General features: G+C 35.5%; 1 protein-coding gene across 1 annotated transcript in view; it reads right to left on the reverse strand.

Annotated features, from left to right (window-relative positions):
• The window catches only part of LOC140148273 (neuronal cell adhesion molecule-like), a 56,659-nt gene that overhangs the window by 27,716 nt on the left and 1,482 nt on the right, over positions 1-27,461 (reverse strand). The window contains exons 4-8 of the mRNA XM_072170168.1: positions 26,612-26,789; positions 25,685-25,804; positions 24,996-25,172; positions 24,037-24,159; positions 22,153-22,323 (exon numbers count right to left, since the gene is read on the reverse strand). Coding sequence (XP_072026269.1) covers positions 22,153-22,323; positions 24,037-24,159; positions 24,996-25,172; positions 25,685-25,804; positions 26,612-26,789 — 769 coding nt within the window. The remainder of the gene's footprint in view (positions 1-22,152; positions 22,324-24,036; positions 24,160-24,995; positions 25,173-25,684; positions 25,805-26,611; positions 26,790-27,461) is intronic.

Consider the following 27,461-nt stretch of genomic DNA (forward strand, 5'->3'; position numbering starts at 1 on the left):
ATATCCTGTACAAGTACTGTATATCTATTTGAAGTTGTTATAATGTTATGCATTCATTCTTCAAGATGGTATTGCATACAGTCTATGGTATAAACCCTGTGGAATCTGGGGCCAATTTCACAAAGACCTACAATCAATCATGAGTTTGCTTTATCAAGTGTTAAACCACCTACAGTACATCACACTTAAGGTTGATAGCAAGTCTTTGTGGAACAGGTCCCAGGCCATATAACAGCCTACTACAACTTTAAAAAACAAGGTCAAGATGGGATCTGAAGTTGTAATTTCTTATATTAAGTAAGAAAATGTCCCACTTAATTATTCATTCTATCCCTTACCCTTAACTGATTCATAAGATAACCTCTTTACAGTATAAAAGGGTGAACTGCCACATCTAAAGGCAGCCCTGCATTAAGCACAAGGTGTTACACAATATCAGAGGAAAAAACTGTGTAGTAAATCAAACCATCAACAAGAGGCCCTGTCCCTCATTTTTTTCTCAAAATTCTAATTTTTTGAAGTCTAAGGTGATGAATTTGTAACAAAATCTGAGGGTTTTAATGTCATCTCCGGATCTAGAGATGGAAATAGTCAACCATCAGGTTTCACAATTTAGGCTTCATTATACCTCATTGTTTTCAGAACGAGAAGGGAAATGTCTGATAGTCAAAACTAATATTATATCATTCTATAATTTTTGAAAGAAAACAATAAAAAAAACACTATTTAATTAAAATACATATCAAAATTTGCCAAAAATCTTGTTTTTCCCCTTCTTCCACAAACTCGACGAACTAAATTAACTGGAACCAAACAATATATGACATATAATGCTGGAAATACTACTACTTGCATCATGATGGCAAAATTAAAATATCAGTTGTCACCGGTAATCACATCTGCAGACCTGATTTATAAAATGACCTATTCATGCTCATTTGATGGGTGGGTGGGTCTCATGTACAGCTACAACCACTTTCTCTTGATTTCCGGGAATGGTTTAATTAAATATCTTTTATTATTAATTCATGTCATACGATCTGTTATGGTGGGCCTTTTCTCCTAGCTAGAGCATACATGTGCGTTACTGATCTCGATTTGCCAATTGCCATTACAAGTTTATAACATAAAGCTTTACATAGATGGTCGCCAGGAGCTTGCAGATGGTTTGTACAATAACATTCACTCATTCAATAAAAGCTGGGGTACCTTAGGGGTTCAACATTGGGCCACATTCAAAGCTACATCCAATGTTCCTATTAAAACAAAAAGATACTGTTTCCGTACTGTTATGAAATGGAAAGAATTGCTATCAATTCATCTTCAACAAATCTTTAAAAACAAATTTGGCTTATTTTCATTGGCATACCAAACTCATTCAGCCACTATAAGTACCCAATAAAAAATTGATCATTACAAAAACAAACATGCAAATTATATTTGGTTCACTACAATGTTTTATTATTTTTTTGAAATCAATATCAGGATCCATGTATAGGAATTTGAATATATATTTTTGCAGAGTGTATTGGCTCACTTAATGGATTTTACTTTCAAATGTTTGCATTTTATTTGTGTTGTTGAACTGCCTCCATTCATGTCAATAGAATTCAAATAAATTATTTTATGGAAGGATAGCAATTCTGACATTTTGGTACAATTTCCTTCAAGAAAAAATGTTGTTTTGTAGTTTTGTATGCTGAAGTGCATTTTTGACAAATAAGAGAAATACAAACAACGTCTTTGAACAGCACAGGTAACCTGGCTTTGTCAAACTTATCTTACTGTATAGACCAGGCAATTTTCACCAGGTTTTCAAAGCCTGCAAAATCTATCTGTGAAATATATGTAGATCTATGAAACCGCAAAACTATTCAGAACCATAAAAATTCATGACTAATTAATAATGTTAATAGATCCTGCTGTACAGTACAATGAGATGAAATCTGTAATAAATACCAGTATGTATAAAATTTAACTTAAGGGCTTGGTTACCCACCTTATCAATTTTACATAATTTGCCATAAAATTTGTATTATATCACAAATAAAAAAAAAATTGATATGAGAAGGACATTCCTCATTTTCAGAATGCAAATCGCGTGTGTTTGATGTGCTTTCAGGTCCCACAGAAAATACTGTACAAAGGTGAGTGACCGACAAAATTATGACTGTTAAATGGCATTGGGTTGAGGACACCCCCCCCACAAAAAAAATAAAATAAAGGAGGACAAATTATTTGCATGTGAATTTTCATAACAAAAACCCAATTTTCAAATTTGTATGAACCCTTGATAATAAGACATGCCTGCAAAAACACACAGCCAATGGTCTCAAAATTTAATCCAGTGCACCTGTAACAATGAATTTGAAACGAAATATCCACTGACCGAAATTCACACATAAAAAACTGCTTTATCCAATCAATACCTACCAATATTCAATATTCCTTTGGACTAATTCCACATGACAGAACTTGCTGTACAATCTGTACTTTATTCCCATTGATTCTCACCCAGACCACTTTAATTAACCAATGGTGACCAAGTCACTCAATTACTCACAATACCTTTAATAAAGACTATAAAAGCCATCAATTAAGATGCTTAAACTGGCAATAAAGCACCGCTTGACTCGTCGATACGACTCGTAAAATTATATCTAACTTTGACACCCTGGCATATACACAATGACATCCTTAGTACACAAGCATGTGTTTGTGTACAGTTTGTAATGCACCGTCAATGCTACACTGCACTGCACATCCAATACAATCAAACAGAAGTGTATGCTGCCAATCTGAGCTACATGAACAAGAAAAAATAATAATTTTTAAAGAAAAAATTATTACCATCATCATCATCACCACCACCAGTGATGTTGCTAGCAATTGTACTTAATAATTCCTCGGTTATTCCATCGGTAAATATATCCCCATTTGTTGTAGCCATGGTTGGTAATGCACTAGAGTGGTATGAAGCAGCTGACTGCTCATCTCCCTATGCCCAGTGCAGTCACAGTAATGATCACCCAAGCTCATATGGAAGCCTGTCTCTCATTGGCTACACACAACCTGAATATTACACTTGGAATATGTAAGGGTAACTATCATTGGTTGGATTGGATTTGTATGAATATTCATGAGTAGCCACATATTCAAGGTCAGCAAGTATCATTATTAGATAGCAATAATTAAGAGTTTCACTCTTAGTTCATTTGTGGGAAGTTGTTAATATTTAATACTTATATTTCATATTTTGTGTGCTTCATTATATTATACTGAGGAGCTAATTAAACTTTGACGGAATGACGAAACTCCAGGATGATCTGATTTTCCTTGCTTTGATTTTGAACTTCCTGCGTGCTGTAAACAATACATTTATTGCATTATAAAACATGTGCTGACATAGTGATGTTCATCACAAGGAAAAAATCATGACATGCTGTATTGTACCAACAAAATAAGACGAGAAATGCCTGTAGCAATCCTATGGTAAAATATCAAGATATGCACTAAATGACCTCTCTGCAATATCTTCCATGCTAGAATAAGGTGGCAAGCAATATTCACTGGGTCAAAATTAAATTTCTCTCTTTTCGGAATCCTGTATAAACAATACCGCAATGTCTGTGCACTATATTTTGTTGAATCATACCTTGCTCATTTTGGTCACTGTCAGTGTTGCCAAAACTTTTCAGCATCAAGGCGCGGCGCATTGACTCGCCAGGCCGCGGTAAAGGATTCTCAAGTAGCCCAATTTTTTATGCTTTTAAAAAGCGCCCAATACCTGATATTTGGGCAGATTTACCCGATTTTAGAACGCAAAACACCCAATTGGGCGGAAAAGCACTTGACTTTAAAACTTTCGGTACTTACTGGGAAGTTACTGACCGATCAATAAATGGTCACAAAACCCATTGTAATTTCAATTTGGAACTTCAAAGACTCAAAACCTTTATAAATCGGCTAAATTGAAAGGAAAATACCTCAAATTACTGCCGCGGCCTGAGACTGGCAAAAGTAGCCCAATTTTAGACAAGTAGCGGTATGCTTTTTTTGAGTAGCGGCAAGTGATCGCCAAGTAGCCCAATTGTGCGCCTAAGGCGCGGCGTTGGCATCACTGGTCACTGTGATAATATTTATTGATTCCTTTTCTATTTGTGAACACTGACATGTGTTCATTGACAGTACAACCATGGGATAACATAATCAATACACATCAAGTTTTGACGAGTTGGAAATAGGTGTCCGGTTTCATATAAATCCATAGGTTCAAGAGATTAAAAAGGGGGAAAATCTATCTTACCACAGTTGAGTAGAGATCAATGTTATATGGTCATTTTCACGGTAAAGGGTGTAACTTTGGATTTTTAACATTTTGATCCGTAGTGTTCTAATAAAGCCACAGAATTCCATGATTTTTGGCCACATAAGTCACCTAGTTAGCAGCTACCTTGGGTAGCATAATCATCTTTAGGAGTTACTACGTTCAGTTTTAGCAGGCTTAAATGTACATAATATTGCCATTTTGAAAAACTATAAAAAACAGTAACATTTTTGTAAAACCCTGTGATTTCTTCAGTTAGTTCATGGATAATTTTTCTTATCCTGAAAGTATGGTCATATGTTCAGTAAACACTGCCACATTAGATTTAATTGTGAACAGCCCTGTATTTTTGAGAACCGGACTTGATATTTGTCGTTTGGAGGCTTCATTTTCCGTTAACAATTGTTAACAAACTTTGTGGGTATAGCTTTGGTTCATAATTCTTGGTTATTTCTTCACTTCTTCTTGATTCATAACAGTTGATATCTTAACTTGAAATGGGTAACAAAAATTAGTCGATTTGCAAGCTTTTAAAATTTTTATAAAATCTTGACTTCAAAGAGCCGATTTTCCGTTAACTTTTTGAAGCCTCGAAACAAACTGTTCAGCTAGCTTGGGCAAATATAAATAAAAGAGCTCATCCAATCTATTAATCAAAATGTAGCAAAGTAGATCCTCAAGTCACTTGTTTTTAAATCGTGGAGATATATATCACAGTTTGAAAATGGGACCCAATACAAACTTTCCGTTAACACTTGAAGCCTCCGAAACAAATGAAGCCTCCGAAACAACAATCCTCTTTGCACATCTAAATTGGTGTGTTCCATATTGATATCTGCATTGTAATTGTTAATTGATATGTGCAGAATGTCATAAATTAAAAAAAAAAATTGATATTATGGTTAATGTTTGAAAAATATACTGATACCCAAGAAAGCCTGTTTCGGAGGCTTCACATGCAAGTTAACACCATGCTTAACGAATGGGTGAAAAAATTAATGTGTGATTAATCTACAATATCTGCTGCATAGAATCATTAATTCAATACACACAAGAAAATAACAGCTTAGATGATCACAACAGTGTTGTTTTCAAAAAAATACTTCTGCAATGTTTAACCATTGTTAACATGAAGCCTCCGAAACAAAAAAAATGACTTGCTGTGATAATTTAATTTTTGTCACAACTGAAATTCAATACTTAGATGCAAAGCATGAAAATTGGTAATTGTGATATTTTTTACCTATTTTTTCATGTCAACTTGTAGTAGTTAGCCAAATATTTTACTTTTATGATCACCTGTGTTGTTAACTGAAGCCTCCGAAACACAAATCGCTTGAACTGCCAATTCTAAAAAATAACTCCAATTTCTGTGAAACTTGGCTGGTAGGTTCCTTTCATCAAGTAGTATTTGAACATGAAGTTAGACATTCAAATTATTTTAGGAACCCAATTAAAACTTAAAAAATATGTTTAAGGTTGGGAAATTTCCATTGTAAATGACACTTGATGTTAAAATTTTCAAAACTGCAATTACAAACATAGCAAAACATGGTATAAAATTTAACTTATATCTGTTGACTTACTTTGGAATGGGATTTTACATGTATTCCAGCTTTCATGTCATAATTTTCTGAGCATATGTAAAATACATTTTTCTTAGATTTTAACCAAAATGTTATGGAAATGTCAAATTTTTTATTAGAAATCAAAAGATTTAAGCCTTGAAACATTATGTTACTGAAATTTAAGTTGCTTCTATGCATGATTTCAGTAAACAGAAACATATTTAAGTGGTTTGAAATTTTGACCCTAAAAATCAAAAGTTACACCCTTTACTGTGAAAATGACCATATTTAACCCCGGAATATGTTGCCTATGGCGTGGGATAATGTCATATACAATTGTTCCATTGACAAGGATTTAGTCTGATAGTTTTACTATAACTGTGGTTACATTCCTGACAAATTGTATATTGAATTTGAAACAACCTTTGTGAATGCCACGGACAGTAAAAGACTATTAAGTTAACTAAATTTCAAAACCGTTCCTGCAAAAAATTCTAAACAGTTCACCTTACATAACTAAAAATTACATAATTAATAAACTTTCTAGAAAATGAATACCCCGGGATGAATACCTATTATCTGATGCTATAAGTAGGGAGCTGGCCAAAACTTTTTCCAATTCCTCAAAAGAAAGTGACCGTGAAAATAAGACATTTGACCCTTGTCTGCTTGTATCACTAGAATCTCAAACATGCTCATCTGAGCAAGACAAAGTTCCTATCTCCAATATGCTTATACATTCATAGAGTGAACTTTGAAAATGTTGGGTACTAAAACTCATACCTAACAACTTAGGTCAACTTTTATGCTATGATCATTGAATAGGGGTCAGTAACCTATGCCACTTGGTAATGAGGCTATTTTGCTGCAAAGTGTACATGCATACTATTTACAGATTCAAAGGCATTTACAATGATTTAAAACTGATTATCAACTTAAATGTTCCATGAACTTTTTCTGATGCTGATTTAATTGGTCACTTTACTAAACAAAGTTGTTGTTGGTTTTTAATATCCTTTGCTGGAGGCAGCACACAGGGCTGTGAATACTTACTGTCAGAATCTGTAACTTCACTGCAAGTACTTTGGTCCCCTACACACATTGCACTTTTCAATGATCTAGTTTCTATTTTAGAAGACAATAGCATTAAAAAATAAACAAAATGTACAGTATTCGACCTTATTAGCGACACTCCCATATGTTCCCTCTACAGAATTCTTTTCCAAGTGACAAGTGTCTATGCGCACCATTTTTCAATGTACCTGTACAAGTAAATTCTGTCAAATTCCTAGAAAATAAAATTACATTTAAACCTCAAAGTATAGGATAATGACGATTTTTATATCAGATACACTGAATTTATAATGTTTTAGTTAGTGTTAGTTCTCAATTTTGACTTTTATTTCAATGTTTTATTTAACAAGTCCCTCCGAATATGAATGACTATTGTACTCAGGGCGCTAAAAATACAGCATACTACTGAACGCAATGTTGCTTATAAAAATATCACTTGTGACTAGTGAACTATTTCTCAATAGGGGATTATGATAACATACTTGACAAGTTACTCTGAATTAATCAGATAAAAATATTGCAACCTTCACATTTGCCACAACTTTCAACTTTTGGGTTTTTTAAAAGTCTTCTCGACTTGTTCCGTAAACCTCCCCCAGCCAAACCAGCTGGGAGCAGATTTTCCAAAACCTAACTATGACAGGCTGAGAAAGGCATGTAAACATGAGATAATCACTGTTGTCATCATTGGTCGGCCGATGACGACGGACGGAGTTATAGCAGTGCAGGGCGAAAAGCTCATATGTACTATCGATTCATCATAACAGATGTATGATAGGGATAATAGCCCTATGAAGGAGATTCCTTATGTATGATGGAACAGCCTGACTTGTGTGGGCCTCAAGGGGTACAATATGATGTAATCTAGAAACATATACAAAACAAAATGTGTACTTGACACAGATTTCAATGTTTTGGAATTTTTTTAAAGGAAAATGTGTCACAAAACAGAGTTTCTGACCAAAATTGGGTTGATATGCAAAGAAATCAGCTCAAAAGGTCTTCTTCTTCCATGTTATATTCACCATAATACACTATAAAAGCCCTATGAAGGAGATTCCCTAATCCCTATCTATGTTGGAACACCCTGGCTTGTGTGGGCATCAAGGTGTAAGAGTTGATGTAATGTATGCTTATACAAAACAAAATGTGTCCTTGACACAGATTTGAATTCTTTTGGAATTAACATATTTTTAAGGATAATGTGTCACAAAACAGAATTTATAAGGAATTTATAACCATGCACAAAAATCAGCTCAACCAGTCTTCTACTTCCATGTTATATTCTAAATACTAAAACCAAACAGAAAACCTCGCATACTATTATCCTTTTTTCAAGTTACCACATCACCGCTTGAAAGCAAAAAAAGAGGCAAATTTGAAGTGAAAGAACTTTGATGTAGAAACTGACAATCTCAAAACGAGCTCATCAATCAGAACACCGTTCTTTCATCCCAATATACTTCTACATTCATATGACCTTTGCAAGTCTTGGGTACCAATGCATATACAGCACAACCTGATGTCAAATTGTGAGCACTGATTGTTAAATAGGGGTTAGTGAACTATGCCTCTGGCATTGAGGCTATTTGATTCATAGTGGGGCCGACTCCCATTGAAAGTACCAATACCGACCTGCTCCATTGATGACTTTGCTTTTTAACCCCTTTTCACTATGACAGCACAGTTCACCCTGAATAAAATCTTCAGTCAAAATGCTTGCACACACAATATACCTACAGGCTTAAAAGATGTTACACTGGGTTCTATGTGTCAAGCCATTAGGCTCGGATTCCTGAAATTTGTCAACATATGTTGTCATAAACAAGATCTCAATTATGTATCTAACTGGTTTAGTTCCCAAAGGACTGCCACTAGTAAACTTGGTAATTTGAACAGCGAAGATAATGTTGAAATATTACGATTAAAATTAAAGCTACATAATTTAAATTCATATCGTGTTTATAGCATAATTATAACTAATAGGTTTCAACTCCTACATAAAGTGACAAATTCTAGTTTATTTTTTGGTAGAAATATACAGCATGAACCATCCTGCAAGGTATACTTAATACACAAGCATACTTCAATTCTTTTTAAATTCCACTTGAGGTATCGACGTAATAAAATGCATAACTGGTTTCCGAGCCGAGAGACAAATATCGCAAATATGAAATTGATCACTTGCACATCAAGCCAGACACGATATAACTTTATTAATTGCCACCAGTCACAAAGCTGAGATTTTTTATATCATTGCATATTAATACAAATGACCTAAATCTTTTGCGAGTTTTCCCATCCGCCAGTCAGTGAGAGAGAAAATAAAAACAAGAGGCTCGAGGCGTATCACCGGGTCATACGCATAGAGGTGAATAAAAATGCTACAATTTTACACATTGGCACAGTCTGGAAATGAACTGCTGCTTGTCTTTATTATAACATAATGTGAACAAATATGAACATTAGTTGTGTTTCCCATTTTGATAAGGGAGTTTAATTGTATACATTCATAATAATTGCAGATTGCAAATTGAATTGCTTTGCTTTATTTCACAATTGATTCAGTTGAAAATGATAAATAAGTAAATAAGTTAAAAATGTTCAAAAAATATTGCAAAAATGGTATCAATTGTATTGAGTCTTGTCAGCTGGGGCATCACCATAGGGTGCACCCCTACAACAATTAGCAAAAAAAGGTCCACTTTGTGGTTTAATGAAAAGCATAAAATCTGCTGTTTTTTGTTATGTGATTTGAGAACATCCTTTGTACAAAATCTTCGTCAAAATGTTGGGCCATGGGTGCAAAAACGTGCATCTTCTTGAAATCTGCAACCCTCCTGCACGAAAAAAAAATCCTAGTTATGCCCCTGCTTGCTAGGACCCAACATAACTAATCAACTCCTGAAGCAGGGAATATATTAAATTAATTTGCTTTACCATTCTTCTTCCGTTGCTCACCTGGTCCCAATCCTGCTATGTAATACAATTATTCATTGAGTAACAACAGATTGTAAGCCAAGATTTCCAGATTTGTGAACAAAATTACATTTGTGAGAAAAGGTCGCAGATTAGCTGTATAGGACTTGTAACCGAACTGACCCGCAAAAGGCTGAACAATAATACTACCGGTATATATTCAATTGGCATGTATTCTTCTACCACCAAGAATATCATCTACAAATTTATAATATGATTTAATCTATGAGTGGTAGCAGATATGTGGTGCGGAAAATTTCATTTGTAAGAAAAGGGCTAGGGTACTAATCAGCCATAGACATGATAGAAAGTCTTGCAAAGAATGACTGTACTGACTACCAACGGTTGAAAAACCCAGTACTACACTTTGGTAGGCACTCTTCTACCACTCAACATCTCGTTTCCGAATATGTTATCAGATTAATCCATACGGTGACAACGGATTTGTGACCAATTTTCCCACGTGTAAGAAAAGGGTGTCGCTTAGCTGTAGGCTGAAAATCACCACCAAATAGGATTTGTCACTCTATTCAAAATACAAACGGATAGTCCGCTGTGACTGACGGAATCTCTCATAGATGGAGTATTATTACATTACCGGGGACGTCAACGTGGGGATTGAACTTTATTTATACAAGCAAGGTGAAGGAATTGTGTAATAGTATTTCACTGGATAATCTGACTCTATTATGTAATTTGTATGATTTGAATGCTGATGCACGGAAGCAAAGATCCAATACACTATTAAATTGTGATTAACGTTTCTGTCGGTCAAAAAAAGAAAAACTTTTTAGCCAAATTGTGAATCTGCCTTTCCCCTCCATCCCTTATATTTGTTTGAATCTTTTTGTTCATGAATGTAAGGCACCTTAAGCACACACAAAGCGAAAACAGTTCATATATCAAGAAAACAAAGATTGCTTTGCATGCATATTTTCTGTAATCCAAGAAATCCCCATTCCATTTCATATATTGCTATCAGTCTATATGGCATAATAACAACTGAAATGCTTGTGACCAATTTGTATTGACAATTTAAAATTTGAAGAAAATAGCTCTTTCAAAGTTCAAATGTACCAACTTTATAAATAACCTCTACTTATAAACATACATAATACAATTAGAATCTACATCAGTTGAAATCGGCATATAGATCTGTTTATAGCAAAGCAAAGCACAACCCCCTCTGGCCTCATTGAATTAACGACTCACATACTTGGATGCTGTTATTTCATTTGATGAAAATATCAGTTGCATTTGGGTCAGTTAGATGAAGGCAGGACACCTATAGATTGATAATCATGATAACTGTTCTGCATCCAGCATTTTACTTGTGAGCGTTTATTTCAAATTGTTGTTTCTGGTATGTCAGGCTGGGAGGGGAGGGTGGCATAAGCCGTGTATAAATGTCACATTTCTTGATATGCTAGATGGATTGGATGACATGTCCATTTCATCTACATAACTTGATGGGATTTTGAATATTATTTTTTGAAAGCAATTTAATTTTTACTGCAATTGTGTTACAAATTTTGAAAAAATGCAGCAATCAATGTAACCTAAATATTGCTTCAGGCGCTGGGGGAGTGGCTAATTAAGAAATGCAATAAAAATCGGAAAATTACACACCCAATCAAAAATGCAGTGTATCTGAAGTCAAAATAATCATAATTCAAAACCGGAAAATTTAGATGGTGACTTTAAGTAGATATTTGAGGGATTTCAGTTGCTCAGGCTCATTGAGAAAAGGGGAGGGGCACTTACACAATTTTCTCTTGAAAATTACATCAATTTCTTGTACACTCTTAAAAACTTAAGTAATTTTTGCCTATACTTCCAATCTTTTTACACTACAGATGAGGAGGGATGGCAACCAATATAGGGCTTCTTCAATCTTTTGGCCCCTGGTATCCCCTTAAACTAGATTCCAACAGTTTTCTTGTGTTTGTATTCCACATTGCAAACGGGTGCATATATTTACATGTAACACATTCAAGCAAGTTCACCACTGCAACATTATACATCTCAGGAAGTACACGGGGTACGTGCAATTGAAACAAAATAAAAATGTAAGCATGAGGAAAAGTAACCAAGATCATTTGCAGCCTCCTTAGTCATACACAAAGTGTACGGGATGCAGCTAGATATATGCGTCTGATGTCATCTTGGCTGTGTTGTAGGAGTCTAGCCTAAATTATAGTGAATACGGTATGGATTGGAAAACTGGGAGAAACATTGCTGATCGATTTTTTGGGATTTAGAAATAGGACATAGTTGTTTTTATTGATATTAAACTTTCTAGAGTGAAAGTTGGAAGTGGAACATATTTACATAAAGATTTTCTGGCATGTGGCATAAATATATCATACTGGTTACAAATCGACTGTTGGATTAAAATCTTGAAATATTATCAAAGATTATGTCTAAAATTAATAGTTATAATTTCTATAATTTTAATTTAGGACAACCGAGTTAATGATATTTTTCCAAAATGTCATCAATGAATCTGACTTTTAATGAGCCTGTGCAAAGATGGCCTGATGATGTCACCCTTTGACCTTAATTACTTGACCTTTGAACTCTATCACAAACGTAATGAGCAAATCACATGATAGTAGTTCAATACATCTACAGTAGACAACACCCCATCTGTGCCAACCATCTGACTCTGTTATCCACCCACATCTCATCTACAGAGCAAGCTGTTAATGAGTGATGATTATTAATGACACAATAGCATTTCACCGAACAGCACTTTCGGATCAACTCTTGATTAATGCCGAATTCCGTGACCCTTATCTAGAGCAACGACACCAAAAGAGTAATTAATGCATATAAAAGCAATAAATAAATATGATGAAAATAGATCCATCATTGTCATGATCATGAAGCATAACCCGTACATTGAAAATAGAATTGTTTTAGTTGATTATGCAACATCAACTGATGCCTCAAGCTCATGTTAACATCCTATAGTGTATGAAATTCAGCTCATCTTCGTTCAAGTTTAATTAAACGCCCTTTAGTGTGTGAAAATCATCTATGTTTTTTTACAAGTTGACATTAACATGAATTTATAAAAAGGGCCCACCTTGAAACCAGCTGATCATTTCAAGCATTACCTTTCGGAGCTAGCAATAGGATCCACAACATGCTCATCTATCAGGGCACAGTTCTTTAACCCCAATACATTTGTACATTTATTGAATGACCTTTGAAAATTTGGGTACAAAAACTCATACTCTGCAACTTGAGGTCGAATTTTGCAGTATGATTGTTTAATTAAGGTTATTGAACTATGTCTTTGGGATGAGGCTATTGTGGTTCATAGTGTAGGGATATAAAAGCTTTTGGCACCTGAAAGCTATTTCATATTTTGTGCACCTTTTGCCGACATTGGGGTTGTTTGTGTAGGATGGTATTGTAAAGATGATAATGATGATGAGCATGATGGTATTTACCGCTGGCTGAGATAGTACATGTGATAGTTTGATTCCAGATGAATTTCATCTGGTAGTTTTGATTGATGGAGTAAAGATGTTCTTATTTAGGCTATATAATAGGAAGTTCAATTTAAGGTTGATCTTAAGGTGTTGTCGGTATAAGAACAAAACGATGAATCTCGCTTGACTAGTTATATCATTTGGTCAACTTGATAGCAAACTGTTGGGTTTTATAAACATATACATGTAGTTTTCATCAATTAATACTGCTCAAACCTACCAAGTCATGAATCACACATAATTATAGATCCATTTTGGGTATATCCCAGGTTGGATCCATCACTTCTCTGATATCATCAAAATTCTTCTTTTTTCATTTGGGAATAATTCACATCATATTGCAAACAATTGATGCAGAAGTGTGTTAGAAATCTAGTATCTAGAATTTCCCAATTTCCAGATTACAAAAGGTGGCTAAGAAATTATTACAAAAAAATCTGATTAATCAGATGAAGCCAGGCTGATCCTGCTCCCAAACCCACCCACCTAACTACCTACCTACTTATGTATCTATAACCATCTGTGAAACTCATCTTCTCCTAACAAGGTCCACCAGTCACAATCTATCCAACATCAAAATTTATCACCATAATAATGATCGGTTCTCTTCATAATCAAATCGGTTAGTATTGATGTAGTGTTATGACACATTTAATGATCATTCTAATAAGTGATTTTACTCTCATTTTATCATAGTAGGACGCTTGAAGGGACATGGTTCATGTACAACATAATAAGAAATACGAGAATTCTTTTTAGAGAATTTATGTCTCTTTTCTATTTTATCATAAAGACAAGCTATTTAGAAACATTCAATTTTTTCCTACTAGATGTTTACTTATTTTTACACTGAACAGTGGTGAACCTCGGGGGGGGCAATGGGGATCATTCCCCCTCCCTATCTGAAAAATCATTTGAGCAAATTTTAGCCTCTCCATACCCTCAAAAGCCATTTTCCAAACCCTACATTCACCTATGCTGATCGACTATCGGATAGTGACACATATAAACCAATTTTCCATGGGAAATTGCTTCATCTTCATAAACAACATCCCCTTGATTTCCATGACAAATTGGCCGATGCGTGCAATATGAAGGGAGTACCACCTTTCAAATTAAAATTGCCTACAGGACCAACCAAAGTGTAGACATGCCCAACGTGTATTGGTATATTGGATGGTGATGAAAAACTCGACAAAAACAAACAAACAAACAACACACACACATAAATTATCTTCATGTTTCGATTAGTTGAGTGTCATCTAGGGTGAGAGTAAATGGATTTTTTAATGATAGTTAAAGGCTGATGCCTTTTCAAGTTATCGTATCTTTACTAAGCCCCAGTTAACCAGATAACTACAACACTGCTTGTACAGGTATGAATTGACAGAATCAGGCAACTGACAACCATTGAACCTAAATGCTAGCATTGCAAGATGAGGTAAAAAATAGGGCACCGGGACAAAATGGCAAACGTGCGATACAGTTCATCAACTATGATGTGTACCAAATGTTATCTACATACCACTGAGGTTAAATATGGTGCATACTTCATGTATGTCTATGCTGGGTCAATGAACTTGGTAGTTAATATGAGACATTTGAAGCTACTGAAGAAAGTGTTGCTGAAGTGTGGTATTTTGGGCCCATTGGGCTACTTATATTAAACAGAAAAGTGTAGTTACGTTAAATTAATTGCAATTTCACATACAAGTTTGATGCATTTTAAGTTTCTGAGTTGTCATAAGTTTTGAGGGCTGTTGAACTAAAACAGAGATGCTAACATTAACATCCAGAAAAGAGGGTGGATTCAAACAAAAAATAGCCTGGTTTTCAAAATTACATGCAACTTCAAAGGCACAAAAATTGCCAGAAATAGGGAGGTTGCCAAATTTGGGTGTAAAAAATGACAAAAATGTTTACAAAAATAGGGAGCCTCCCTCCAAAATAATGAGGGTTGGCATCTCTGTAACAATACATCTTTGCGAAATTAATACCTGAACATTCTCTGTTTTAAGTCCCAAATGCTCCAACCCTCTTTTACAACCCGATTAATAACATTGTAACATTAGCAAATTCATAACCCATCACTCAAATGGTTGTCTACGGGACGAGCACAGCAATCAGCGAAGATGGATGAAATTACACTATGTTTAAGAAAAAACCCTGAAGAGTACATGAAATGAAAGCTGCTTACCCCCAAGACAATGTCAAAACTTGAGCTATCACTCAGCTTCAGCGAGGCTCATTTAACAGGCAGGGATTCAGACATAAACATTGATGCACAACACACCCAAAAACCCTAGCAGGTCAATTACTTACTGTACTCATTAATCAGTATATCTTCCTATAGATATCTTTTTTATCCCTCCTATAGGTCAGAGTGGCTTATATTGAAATAAACCTAAATTGAAAATGGGACTTGGTGGGCTATTCTAGTTGAAATCCACACCCCCCTATGGAAGACATGACTTTAATATTCCATACAGGGAGTGTGAATTTCGAATGGGGTTACCTATGGGCGACTCCCATTTGAATTCTACACCCCCTGTGTAGGCGATTAAGGTCATGTCTTTCATAGGGGGTGTATGGATGTCAACTGGAATAGCCCAGTGGGATCCAATCTGAGCAAAAACGGCAATTTTGACAATTTCGAGATGGTCATTGTAACCAAAATCAAATTTTGCCCAAATCCGCACATCCCTTCCTAGCATATCTGCTTGCAAAGTAATCAACTTTTATAATGCCAATTTTTGTAAGTATTTGATTGTTTTTTGCTTCCTATTTTTACTTCTATCTTAATTTCACAATTGCCGTCTTGGGCATTGTTGAATCATTAGATCCCATCACATACTGAAGAAGACATAAACTGAAAATGTACCTGAATATACATACATCTGCCCTATAAAGGAATAAAGATCAGGTTACCATTTCGGTTACTATTGTTAGGAAATCATGTTGTGGAGGGGGAAGGTTGTTGGAGCAGAATTATTTTATTTAGAATATAGGTTTGCATATTTAACTCTTAAGGATTGTTTTCCAAGTGGACATATGATATAATTGTCGGTTGTAATACCTGACAATATTGCATGCTTGGTTATTGATTTAATGGAAAGTCGCCGCGGATATCAGGTTTTAAGAGCATAACCCAAAATTTAAGAAATAAAGTGTGTAGAATTGTCCTGTATAAGAGGAAAAAAAGTAAATATTAAAAGCGTTAATTTGTAATAAAATCAATCATGATTTAATGAATAAAATATCAGTCTCATCAATTTGAGCCTCATCATTTATTTTTATTTGATGGATTACGGTCGGAAAAAGGTTTCAATCTTTTTAATCAAAAGCTGGGTAAATTGACACAGAGCCGATGATTAGTCATTTCATGAAGGACCAATTCAATTAATATTGCCCATCTTTACACTAATACAAACAAACTGGTCATCAGAAATGACCCATGTTTGACCAGCTATTTGCGGATTCCCTAGTTATCAATACGATGACAGACAGACAGCTAGCAGTTAGTACCAGTTACCGCATCAACGTATCACTGACCACATCAACTAACCGCACTTAACATATATTTTCTTGGGCTCGCTAATAATAGCGGACAGACAATTGTTTTATTATCAAAATTAATATCAGTTGAACAAAATAATAAATAAATGTAAAAAGCATACAATTAAAAGTAGAATTATGTTTTTTGTTGTTGTTGAAAGAGTATGCTACGGAATTAAATGTGCAAATAAAAAATACACAAGAATTCAGTTTAAATTGGTATAAACCAAAAAACCAATAATCAAAAGGAAAAGACATACAGTTTCAGTTAAATTTGATGTAGAAAAAACAAAACATAAAACACTGTTTATTAACATTCATTTTTATCCACATAAAAAATGCACTGTAACATTATCATATTCGGTAAAAATTGCAGCTTATTTTATATTGTGTCAAAATACGATGTTATATATGTGCAAATTATTAATTGGCATTGTTAATCCTTCGGGATCTAGGGACAAAAAAATCACATCACAAATTGTCACTTTGCCTTATAAATATGAAAAGGACTCATATCAGACGTGACAAACGTAAACAGGGGTAAATAAATACCATGGTAGTAGCCTTTCACACTTAATCACCACCACAAAATAAGGACAATATATTTCAATATTAAGTATAAATTTGACGAATGGATATCATTCCAATGTCGACAGGCGAGTTTTGTCAAATCTATACAGTGTGCCATAGCATGATTAAGTTGGATGTGTTTGGTAACGGTGCATTAAAAATCAAACATTGTGTTTATATGTCCAGACTCAAAGCATACGGTTTGCTGGACATAATGCAAGTCACAGCTTGCACATTTTATAGCTTACACATGAATGCCACGGGGTAGCCATGGAATATATTATTGTTGTTGTTGTTGTTTTCCTGTCATGATTTTGTGAAACTCAAAATAGCACCTGTCATGGCTGAGGTATGAATTGGGATCTTCTAACAAGTGAAACGAATCGGCACTTTTACGAGATGTGAAATTTCCCACTTTTGAAAAATGTCTGCCCAAATTACATTAATGCTCTTTGTGCTATCCATATTATAAAAAGTCCCAAGCTTTGAGATATTTTCTCAAAATATCAAGAACTATTTTAAGAACCACTGAACCAATACTAGGCTTGTTTGTACTCATTTTAATGCATTTTTCATGATGATTCCAATTATGGTCATGAAAATTAACAATTCTGAAATTGTTTGAATTTTTGATTTTTTTTTTTAACTTGTCGTCTGCAGTCGACACCAGCACGGAGAGAGTTAAGTAGTTGTAACATAAAATCACACTCATATAATTTCTTGTATGTAGCTGGAAGCTAACATATGTTTTTGAAACTTTCCATTTTAGTATCTGGTACATGAAACCTTCCAACAGTGACATTTAAAAAAGCTAAAATATCTGTATACTAAGAAGAGAAAAATATTCTTTTGACTGTTTTGGCTTAAGAAGTAGACAAATAATTTAAGAAGTAGACAAATATTTATTAGGAGGACTCAAGTTGAAAGAAAAACGGAAAGCAGGTCTTAGTCACGGTTTCACTCAGGCAACTTAGCTTATTATATTAAAAATATTTCATATTTATGAATCCAAGCTAGGAAGAACATATCCTGCAGGCATTAGATGGTATCTAGTTGGCATATATCAAGCTCTGTTTCGCCATTTGAACTCATGGCTGTAGGCTGTCCAGCAGTGACTGACTGAATGTATGTTTAATACAACATAATAGAAGCCAATAACATCAAAATTTACTCTCAAATCTTTAAGTGTATTCTGTGATTATTCCGACACATTAGGTATGACTTCTTCAACTGGCTGGTTCATGAATGTTACACATTTATGTTGTGATTTCTTGCTATTACTACTTTTTGGGATATTGAAAATAACTTCGATAATGAATTCTAGATCAAACTTGATGTCCTGTGTCACATTTATCTGTCTTTGTGGAAAGGAAGGTGATTTTGAAAACAAGGAATAAATATTTTTACCAGACATTTTTTAAACAAAAGCCTGCAAGAAGGGCGGGTGGGATTTGCCCCATTATAAACATGGGAAGAGGGCATGATCCCTACAAGGGAAAGCATCTCCTCCTCGGATAGATTGCAGTCTTAAAGCAAGAAGCACGGCAATCATTCTTAGATCTGTGTCAGAGGTTTCCTTATTCATTACCATGCTTGGTTGATCATGGTTGAAATACAGCCAGTTCCTACAACCCATGATAAACCCTGTGACATTCAAATATGCTACCAAGTTTCTCTATGAGCCAGAAATAGCATCATCTTCAATGGCACAGTTTAATAACCTCCATCCCACAGTAATAGCTCAAAAATTGACCTCAAATTATGCAGTATGAGTTTCAGTACCCAAGACATTTAAAGGTCATTATTTGAGTGTACAAGTTAATGGAGGTTATGTAACTGTGTCCTGACAGATGAGAATGAATGAGATCTTAGTATCTTAACCAACTCGATGCAGACAGTAGAATAATGTCAAAAAAAAATGTGGTTTAAAAAAATCATAATTTTACATTTTCATGACCAATTTTTATATCTGCACATAGATAGACTCAAAAGAGTACAAACATTCACAGTTTTGGGTTGGTAGCTTTAGAGATTATTGAGTTTTTCATTAGGCAGGTTCTGCGCACCATAATTAGCTATATGGAGAGCATAAAACATATGGTTGTCATTGATAAATTGGGCCTACACTTAGCGTGAGAATCTCTGGCCACTGTGCCTTCATGTTGCTGAATTCTTAATTTGGTGTTGAGGAATGGACACTGAAGGATTTGCATCTGAAAAAATATTTGGAAGCTGGTGTAATGGCAAAGTTTTCATCAAGAGGGGGCTTGATGGGGGAATTGTAGTAACAGACATGGTGTGGGCAGAGGATGTGGGTGATAGTAGAAGGATGCCAACTACTCCGAGAAACAAAACTGACCTCTTTTTAAGCTTTTCTTAGAAACAACAATGTTTCTATCATTTTACATTTTCATTTCAAACTGTGAATGACTTAACAAAGTCTGAATCAAATCAAATTGAATTAAATTTTCCTAGATGATATCCTGGGGGGTCACTCCCATTGTGGATGATATCCATATTGGTCAGAAACTGACAATCGAAAACAGATTCATATTTTCACTGATTTGCTTAATAAAAGCAAAACTAACCCCAAAACAAACAATAATTAGAACAGAACAAAACAAACACACAAAACACATACATTAGTATTGAGAAAAATTACCAAAACAAATTACAGACATCCTATCATAACATGTCATGTCATGCATCAATTTATTTTTGCTTTGCCAAGACTGAGGGCAGCAAACAAATCTGCACCAATGTGTGATAGTGTGAGAGAGGGCAGTATTGAAGTTTCAATGATGTGCCCCAACAGTTTGACTTCACAGTCACTTGGTGCCTTTCACTTTGTTTGGTGTGTGGTAGGAGTATTACCCTTGATAGACAGAGTCTACAGTAGGAGTTAAAGGGCATCACCCCCCTTTTCTTATTGCTCTTTTGATGCTGAGCTACCTTGTTTTGTTTCAAAAATTCCATCATACATTTCCAGAAATATATTTTTTTAATTTTCTTTCTTTTATGCCCCATTTCCAGAATTCCAGAAGATTTACATCCTGTGGTGGGTCAATATTTTCGGTTACCGGTTTATACTCATATGTGTGTATGTTGGGGTGCCTACTCTGGTCTATTTGCTTGTTTTTAGGAGGGGGCAGGCAATAGCGTAAAGAAAAGAGTAAAGAAACGATGAGAGTAGTGGTATTTCACCGGCGGCCAGAGACCTCCCACCTATTCTACACCCCTCATGTCTCTTCACAAGACCAGACTAGAGTCAAGCTCAACAGGGTCTTCTTTCCCCGCTGATTCTGCCAATTGCATTTAGAATTTAAGTAATATCCTCAAACAAACACATAAATAGGCAAACAAACATATTATCACACAAATTAACACTTTGATCTCTTTGGAATAGCATATTATAAGTATATGTGTGCAATCGCCTTCAATCGAGGACACACACACACTCTACATTCCAACTGTGGACTACTCGGCAAAGGGGGACCGTCCTCGGTTAGTGGAGGTCTGCAAACGACCACAATTGTATGTATAACGTATTTGTGAAATACGTCCGCTATCATTATGTTAGAGATAACGTCTGCAGTTACTAGGTTAAATTCTATAACCACAAAAATACACACAAAAAATGGCGAAAAACTTCCTCGGTATGTTGATTGAATACGGATTTGGACGTCCATGTTTGCATGGTCCTAAACAGCGTCTACGTTTGACGGCGATTGCACGTAGGGGTGTGAGTATGTATGTATGTGTGTATTAGAAAAACGTGAACCAAATTTCAGCCGAAGAAGATATAATATGCAAACTTTGAAATCTTTCCAATGATGGCTGATGACCTGTTTGTTGCTCGATGCCAATCTGCCTCTTCTTGGTAAACACTGTGACGTTGCCACTATATGCCATCTCTACAAGATGTGCAACTCTCCTTGTGCCACTCTCTCTGTGCATCTCCAAATCCTTACAAACGTCATCCAAGACCCAATCTCCAGAATCATAACAGCTGTGGTTTTCACCCCCCCCATCTGTAGACTCTCTCTTGCCAAAACCTCATATTACCCATATATGCCCACCATGCGGAATTAACTTCCCGAGTCACTTGTCAAGTGCAACATTATCATAACTTCATTCAAAACCATATCTAAGCCACCAACTTTTGCGGTCAGTTTTTGACCCATTTGTCTGGTTCTTTTTATTTGTGTTTTAGACATCTTTTTTTAGGCCGTTTGAGCCACTGTTGGGTTTTGCCTAACAGGACCAAGTACTACAAAATACTACTTGATATATGCGCTGTTCGTGCGTGCAACCCACGTGGTGTGATGACGCAATCACCCTAAGTGATATATAGGCACGGTTTCGCTGGCCAGCGAAGCCCAAGACCCGTGGCAAGGTGTCGCCGACCCAATGCTTGGCATGCGAGTCGGGTTCGAATCCCACCCAGAGCAAACAACTTCTTTCTTTCTTTTCTCTCTTTATTCCTTTCTTCTTTCCCTTCCCGTCGCGAAAGAGCCCGGTGGGGGTTAGGGTTAGAGAAAAAAACCACATCATGAAACAAACCAAGCGTACTTACCAGTGCCTATTGTCTTTGCTTCATCCCACTCGCCAGGTGTTGAACCGTCATCATTCTTAGCTATGACTTGAAATAAATATTTAGTATTTGGACTTAGATTCTTCACATGTATGGCATCCTCCTCAAATATATCTATTGTTTCTGTCGTTTTGGCTTTGGATTTATCTTCGCCTGAAAGACAATTGGACAAATTTAAGACAATGTTATTCATTGGACAAGGCGACCCTAGATAACAAGTGTCAGTTTTTGTGTTCTCTATTTTGCCTGTTATATTCAGTTTCTTGTTATTTTTCTAACAGTATGTTTGACCACATCATAAACATCTCAAAATAAGTAACTAACCCCCCTTAAATAACGACCGTTATTCAAAAACGGGTGATTGTATTACAAATCTGTAAAATGCGTTGGAAGCAGAATTTATTTCCGCAACATTTTGACACCTCATTGTAGCAATTGACTAAATATTGACGTCACAGCGTACATTTAAATCAATGTAACCCAAGATTGGAAAGTTTTGTATTCAGTATAATGGAAGGAAATCTGTGTAATGATATCTGAGTGTTTTTGTATTGTATATAAGTGCAACTTTCAAATCTGGACCTCACTACATTTAATTGACCGGTGTTTTATTGTCTTCTGGGCTATCGTATCAAATGCGCAGAAATAAATTCTGCTTCCAACACATTTTACAGATTTGTAATACAATAGCCCCTTTTTGAATAATGGCCATTTTTTAGCGCGGGCTAGTTACTTTTTTTTAGATGTTTATTTGGGTTCTGTTGTCTACAAATGTAAATTGAAAACATTTCTTTTTCTATTCACTTATTAAGATATCAAGAAAAGCTACGAGTCATGCTTTTGCCCCCCCCCCCCCAAAAAAAGTATAAATTGCCTAAAAGTAAAGGATAAGTCATTAAAATCGTCATCAGATATTTTTGAAACGAAAAATTTGGCAAAAAAACAAAGAGGAAAACGGCAGTATTTACAAAGTTGAAGTCCCATTCAAATACGTGTAGCTAATTTCTCTACTTAAGGAGAGAAATTACAGATTCATGTCTCATGTTGTCTTTAATACATGGCTTTTGGCTATGTTAGTATACCGTAAAAACTTGATAGTTAGCATATGTGCTTACTATTGAGTGCTTTTAAAACATGCAAACATGAAGAGCCCCATCCACAAAAGTGTAAAGGGTTTTGAGCAAATCATTGATACACATAGTTATATACGAACAAGAAAACCTGCAAATGTGTCTCAACCCCATTAGCTCAGTTGGTAAAACGCCGGACTTTGGTAAAATTTCATGTTTTCAAAAGCACTCGATAGTAAGTACATATGCTAACTATCGAGTTTTTACGGTATATGACACTAACAAAGATGTCAAAATATGAATTTTAATAATCTTTACGATCCTCGGGATAAGCACATCACTGAATAGGCCTTAAAGGGTATATGAGGTATTGTTGGTCGAAGCAGCCAAATAAATCGATTTTCATTATCTGAATCAATATATTATTGAAAAATAACACTTCGGTGTTTTGCGAAAGTTCATTCTACAAATCATATACTTATACCTTGCTTAATTTATTGTTGTTAATGAGTTATGTGCGTTTTACAAAAGTGTTGTTGTTTCAGCCCTCTTTACAACATAATTCAAGAACCACAGGACCTACAAAAGTATATCTGTGATATTTGAATTCTTCTACACGCTCGCTAAATATGAATTGAGCAATGCAATTTTTGCTAAAGCTCACTACCATTCGCAAGACGCCCAACAATACATCGTATACCATTAATCAGACACATACACACTCCAGTCATAAGCTTATCCAAATCAAACAGAATCATGCCGCCCCCCCCCCAGTTTTTCCCAAATGAAAACATACCTTTTTTGTAATATTTGATTGATATGTAATCTGCTCCCGGTCCCTCAAGTGGTAGCTCATATGAAACGTTCATTGAAACTGTCCCAATTTCTTTAAATACTGGCTTAGCAGGTACAACAGGTTCTGAAATAGGTAAAGAGTTACAAATATAATATATATATATACAATACTGAGCAACATATTTGAGGGTGGGACGGCTACTGTGAGCACCTCCGGTTACTAGCAGGCAACCCATGCCTGCAATGGCTATGGATGGTCAGTGGACATGCCGTTGGTTTACATTGCTGGTGCTCCTCCGATGTCGGCTTCAAGGCATCAGTCTTGCTTATATTGACCAGTTTTCATGCATATATGGATTCTGTGGATTCTGCCTCTGGGCCGTTATTAACCATAACACTCGGTTTAGGTCAGAGGTGCCCTGTGTGTTGCCCGCCCACTCAGCTTAAGGGGTGGCACCCAGACTGTAGTATTTGGTAGGGTTAGGGTAGACTGCAACATACTTTGAGGCCTCATAATAATAAATGAGATATTGAAGGAAATAAAAGAAAGAGAAACACAAGAAACAAATATAAAACAGGTGGTGAAAGAGAAAGGAGAATAATAAGAAAGGAAAGGAAATAAGGAAAGAAAGAAAGAAAGGAAAAAAAGAAAGAAAGAAAGAAAGAAAGAAAGAAAGAAAGAAAGAAAGAAAGAAAGAAAGAAAGAAAGAAAGAAAGAAAGAAAGAAAGAAAATGAAACGAATAGAGTAGAGTAGAGGAGAGGAGAGGAGAGAGAGAGGGAGGAGAGAGAGAGAGAGGAGAGAGGAGGGAGGAGAGGAGGAGGAGAGGAGAGGAGAGTAGAGTAGAGTAGAGTAGAGTAGAGTAGAGAAGAGAAGAGAGAGAAGAAAAGAGAAAGAAATAAAGAAGCAAAGAAAGAACATGAATATATAGATGATAAAAAAAAGATAATCATTTACTTACTTCCTTCAGGTCTTGTGCTAGTTTCTGCCCAAACCTTTTCTCCTGCTCCTGCACTTGTCCTAGCTTTGACAGTGATCTTGTATTTAGTGTCTGGTTTCAGATTCTCAATGATTTGTCTGGTTTGATCCGGATCTGGGATTTCTATTGTTATATTGTTTTCAACTACAAGACCCATCACTGTGTAAGGTGGAGAAAATAAATAAAACAATATTGTAACATTTCCATAAAAAATAAGATTTGTTTTTCTGTTCCACAAAATGTTTGTTTTCACTGAAAGATGTGTCCCCCTTTTATTTTTGAGCTGAACAAATGAGGCAAATCAAGGGAAATTGCTATGTAGATCAAGGTCTGACTTTGCCAATGTCACTCCATTGGTTGTGACCGAGTTCGGTTATCTTGATGTGGTATGAACATCCCATACTCATTCCACTTAAATTTCAATTGAATGAATAAAACAACATGGTTCAGTATTATTTAAAAACCCATGATTTTATCACCAATGCAGCACCTGATTTTTGCAGGGAATATTATTTTATTAAAGTACACTATAATCAGAAACAGGAATGAATAATAATTGATAATAATATCCTCCTCAGCAAATGTCACAATGTGTATATAGATGGAATTACGGTTACCAGGTTTAGTAAATAGATTACAAACAAACAAATAAACAGACAAAGTTAACTTACTGCGTTCATGTATGAGATCATATCCCGTCAAGACACCATTGGGGTTATCGGGCTTCTCCCAAGTGGCCAGAATTCTGTCCGATGAAGCTTTTACTTCAAGGTCATTTACAGCGCTGGGTTCTGGTAAAGGAAAGCACACCAAAAATTATCAGTCATCATGAACTCTTATAACATAACATGCAGGAATTACATGTGAGTTTCCTACCGAATATAACGCCTATTTTCCACCAACAAAGACCCAATTTTGTTATATATTCATTAAGTTTCAGACCTAAAATTTACTAAAAAATACCAACTTTCCCAAATTCCACACTTATATTCTTGCTAGAAAGGTTGGCATTATTTTTTATCAAGGATAACCTCTGTAAAATTACAGCATTTGAGCTGCGCTGAGCAGGAGGACAATACGCAATGTCAACAAATATGAGATAGTGTTGCATTGTGGGATTTACCAAAGTTGCTGCTATGTGCGAATTATATTTTACTCACTTTGCAATAATATTTTGAAACTTTTACTTGTAGTATCTCTACTTTCACCTTCATAAAATTGGTACGACATTTGAAGACAAAAGAATAAGGGTAAACATTTGTATTGTCATTTAATGTTGAAAATGTTCTAGTGAGCGATACATAATTCTTTTCGAGTTCATTTTGACTGCTCAGTGCCAGAATTGGATTTAGCTGCCATGTGTAGCTGCCACATGTAGATGGGTACAATATACTGTGTGTAAATTGCCAAATGTTCCCAGGGCAGCTATTGCACTTACCCACTTCTGGCACTAAGTAGTCAATTTCCTCCTTGTATACTTTCCACTGTTATTGCCAAATTGTCTTCCTACAAATATTTTAAGTACAATTTGCAAAAACAGAAATCATACTGTGTTATTTTCTAATCACTGTCTAGTACTAGGCCTAGTGTCTACTTACTTCCTTCTGGCATTATAAATTCCTCTGGATCTGATTTGGGCCCTGCCCCCTTGCCATTAAATACAGCCAATTGTAATGAGTATGTACTAAAGGGTTGGAGACCTGCTACAATACACGGTGAGGCGTTGCATTCATACATCTCCTCACTATTGGCAGCGATAACGATTGAATAGTAAGCCTGTGGGTAAAGCATACATAATCATTCAGATCAGAATGCTAGCTTGGTTGTTAGTCTTGTTCCAGATGCTCTCTTAAGCTACAGCCAGCCGATCTCCCCGAGCGGCAGTGCGTTAGCTTATGCAGACCGCTACCATGTTTTGGTGTCGTACCAACCACTCTTGTCAGTTTAGAAACCTATGCCTGCTTGGCTTGTCTATTTCATTATGCAAATGAGCTAATACATTGACGAAAATGCTCTTTTCATTGGTGGTTGCACTGTAAGACATTGTGTACTGCTTAATATTAATACATTGGTCAATAATAAGTAAAAATGAAAGTTTGGCCTTGCAAAAATGTGTCATGAACATGCGATTGTGAACTTGGATAACTTAAAAAACGCCTCTAGAGACTGTCCATAATCTGTGTGATAAAATATCGCCAATTAGATAAATTGATAGTAGAATTTCCTGAAATTTTGTAAACTCCACAACCATAAAAATGCAAAATTCTGATGGATTATCGTGTTTGCATCGCAATGAACAGTCGCCAGTTTGATAACTGCGAAACTAACGGGATGTCATTTGTCACATGGTGGCGCACTCACTGACAACTTAAATCCCAGTTCGAAACAGCCATCAGGTCTTTGGATGGGCAGTTTTGGATCTTGTAACCCTCTCCGAACAACTAACCA

The sequence above is a fragment of the Amphiura filiformis genome, chromosome 3 (genome assembly GCF_039555335.1).
Source record: "Amphiura filiformis chromosome 3, Afil_fr2py, whole genome shotgun sequence".
NCBI classification, from domain to species: domain Eukaryota; kingdom Metazoa; phylum Echinodermata; class Ophiuroidea; order Amphilepidida; family Amphiuridae; genus Amphiura; species Amphiura filiformis.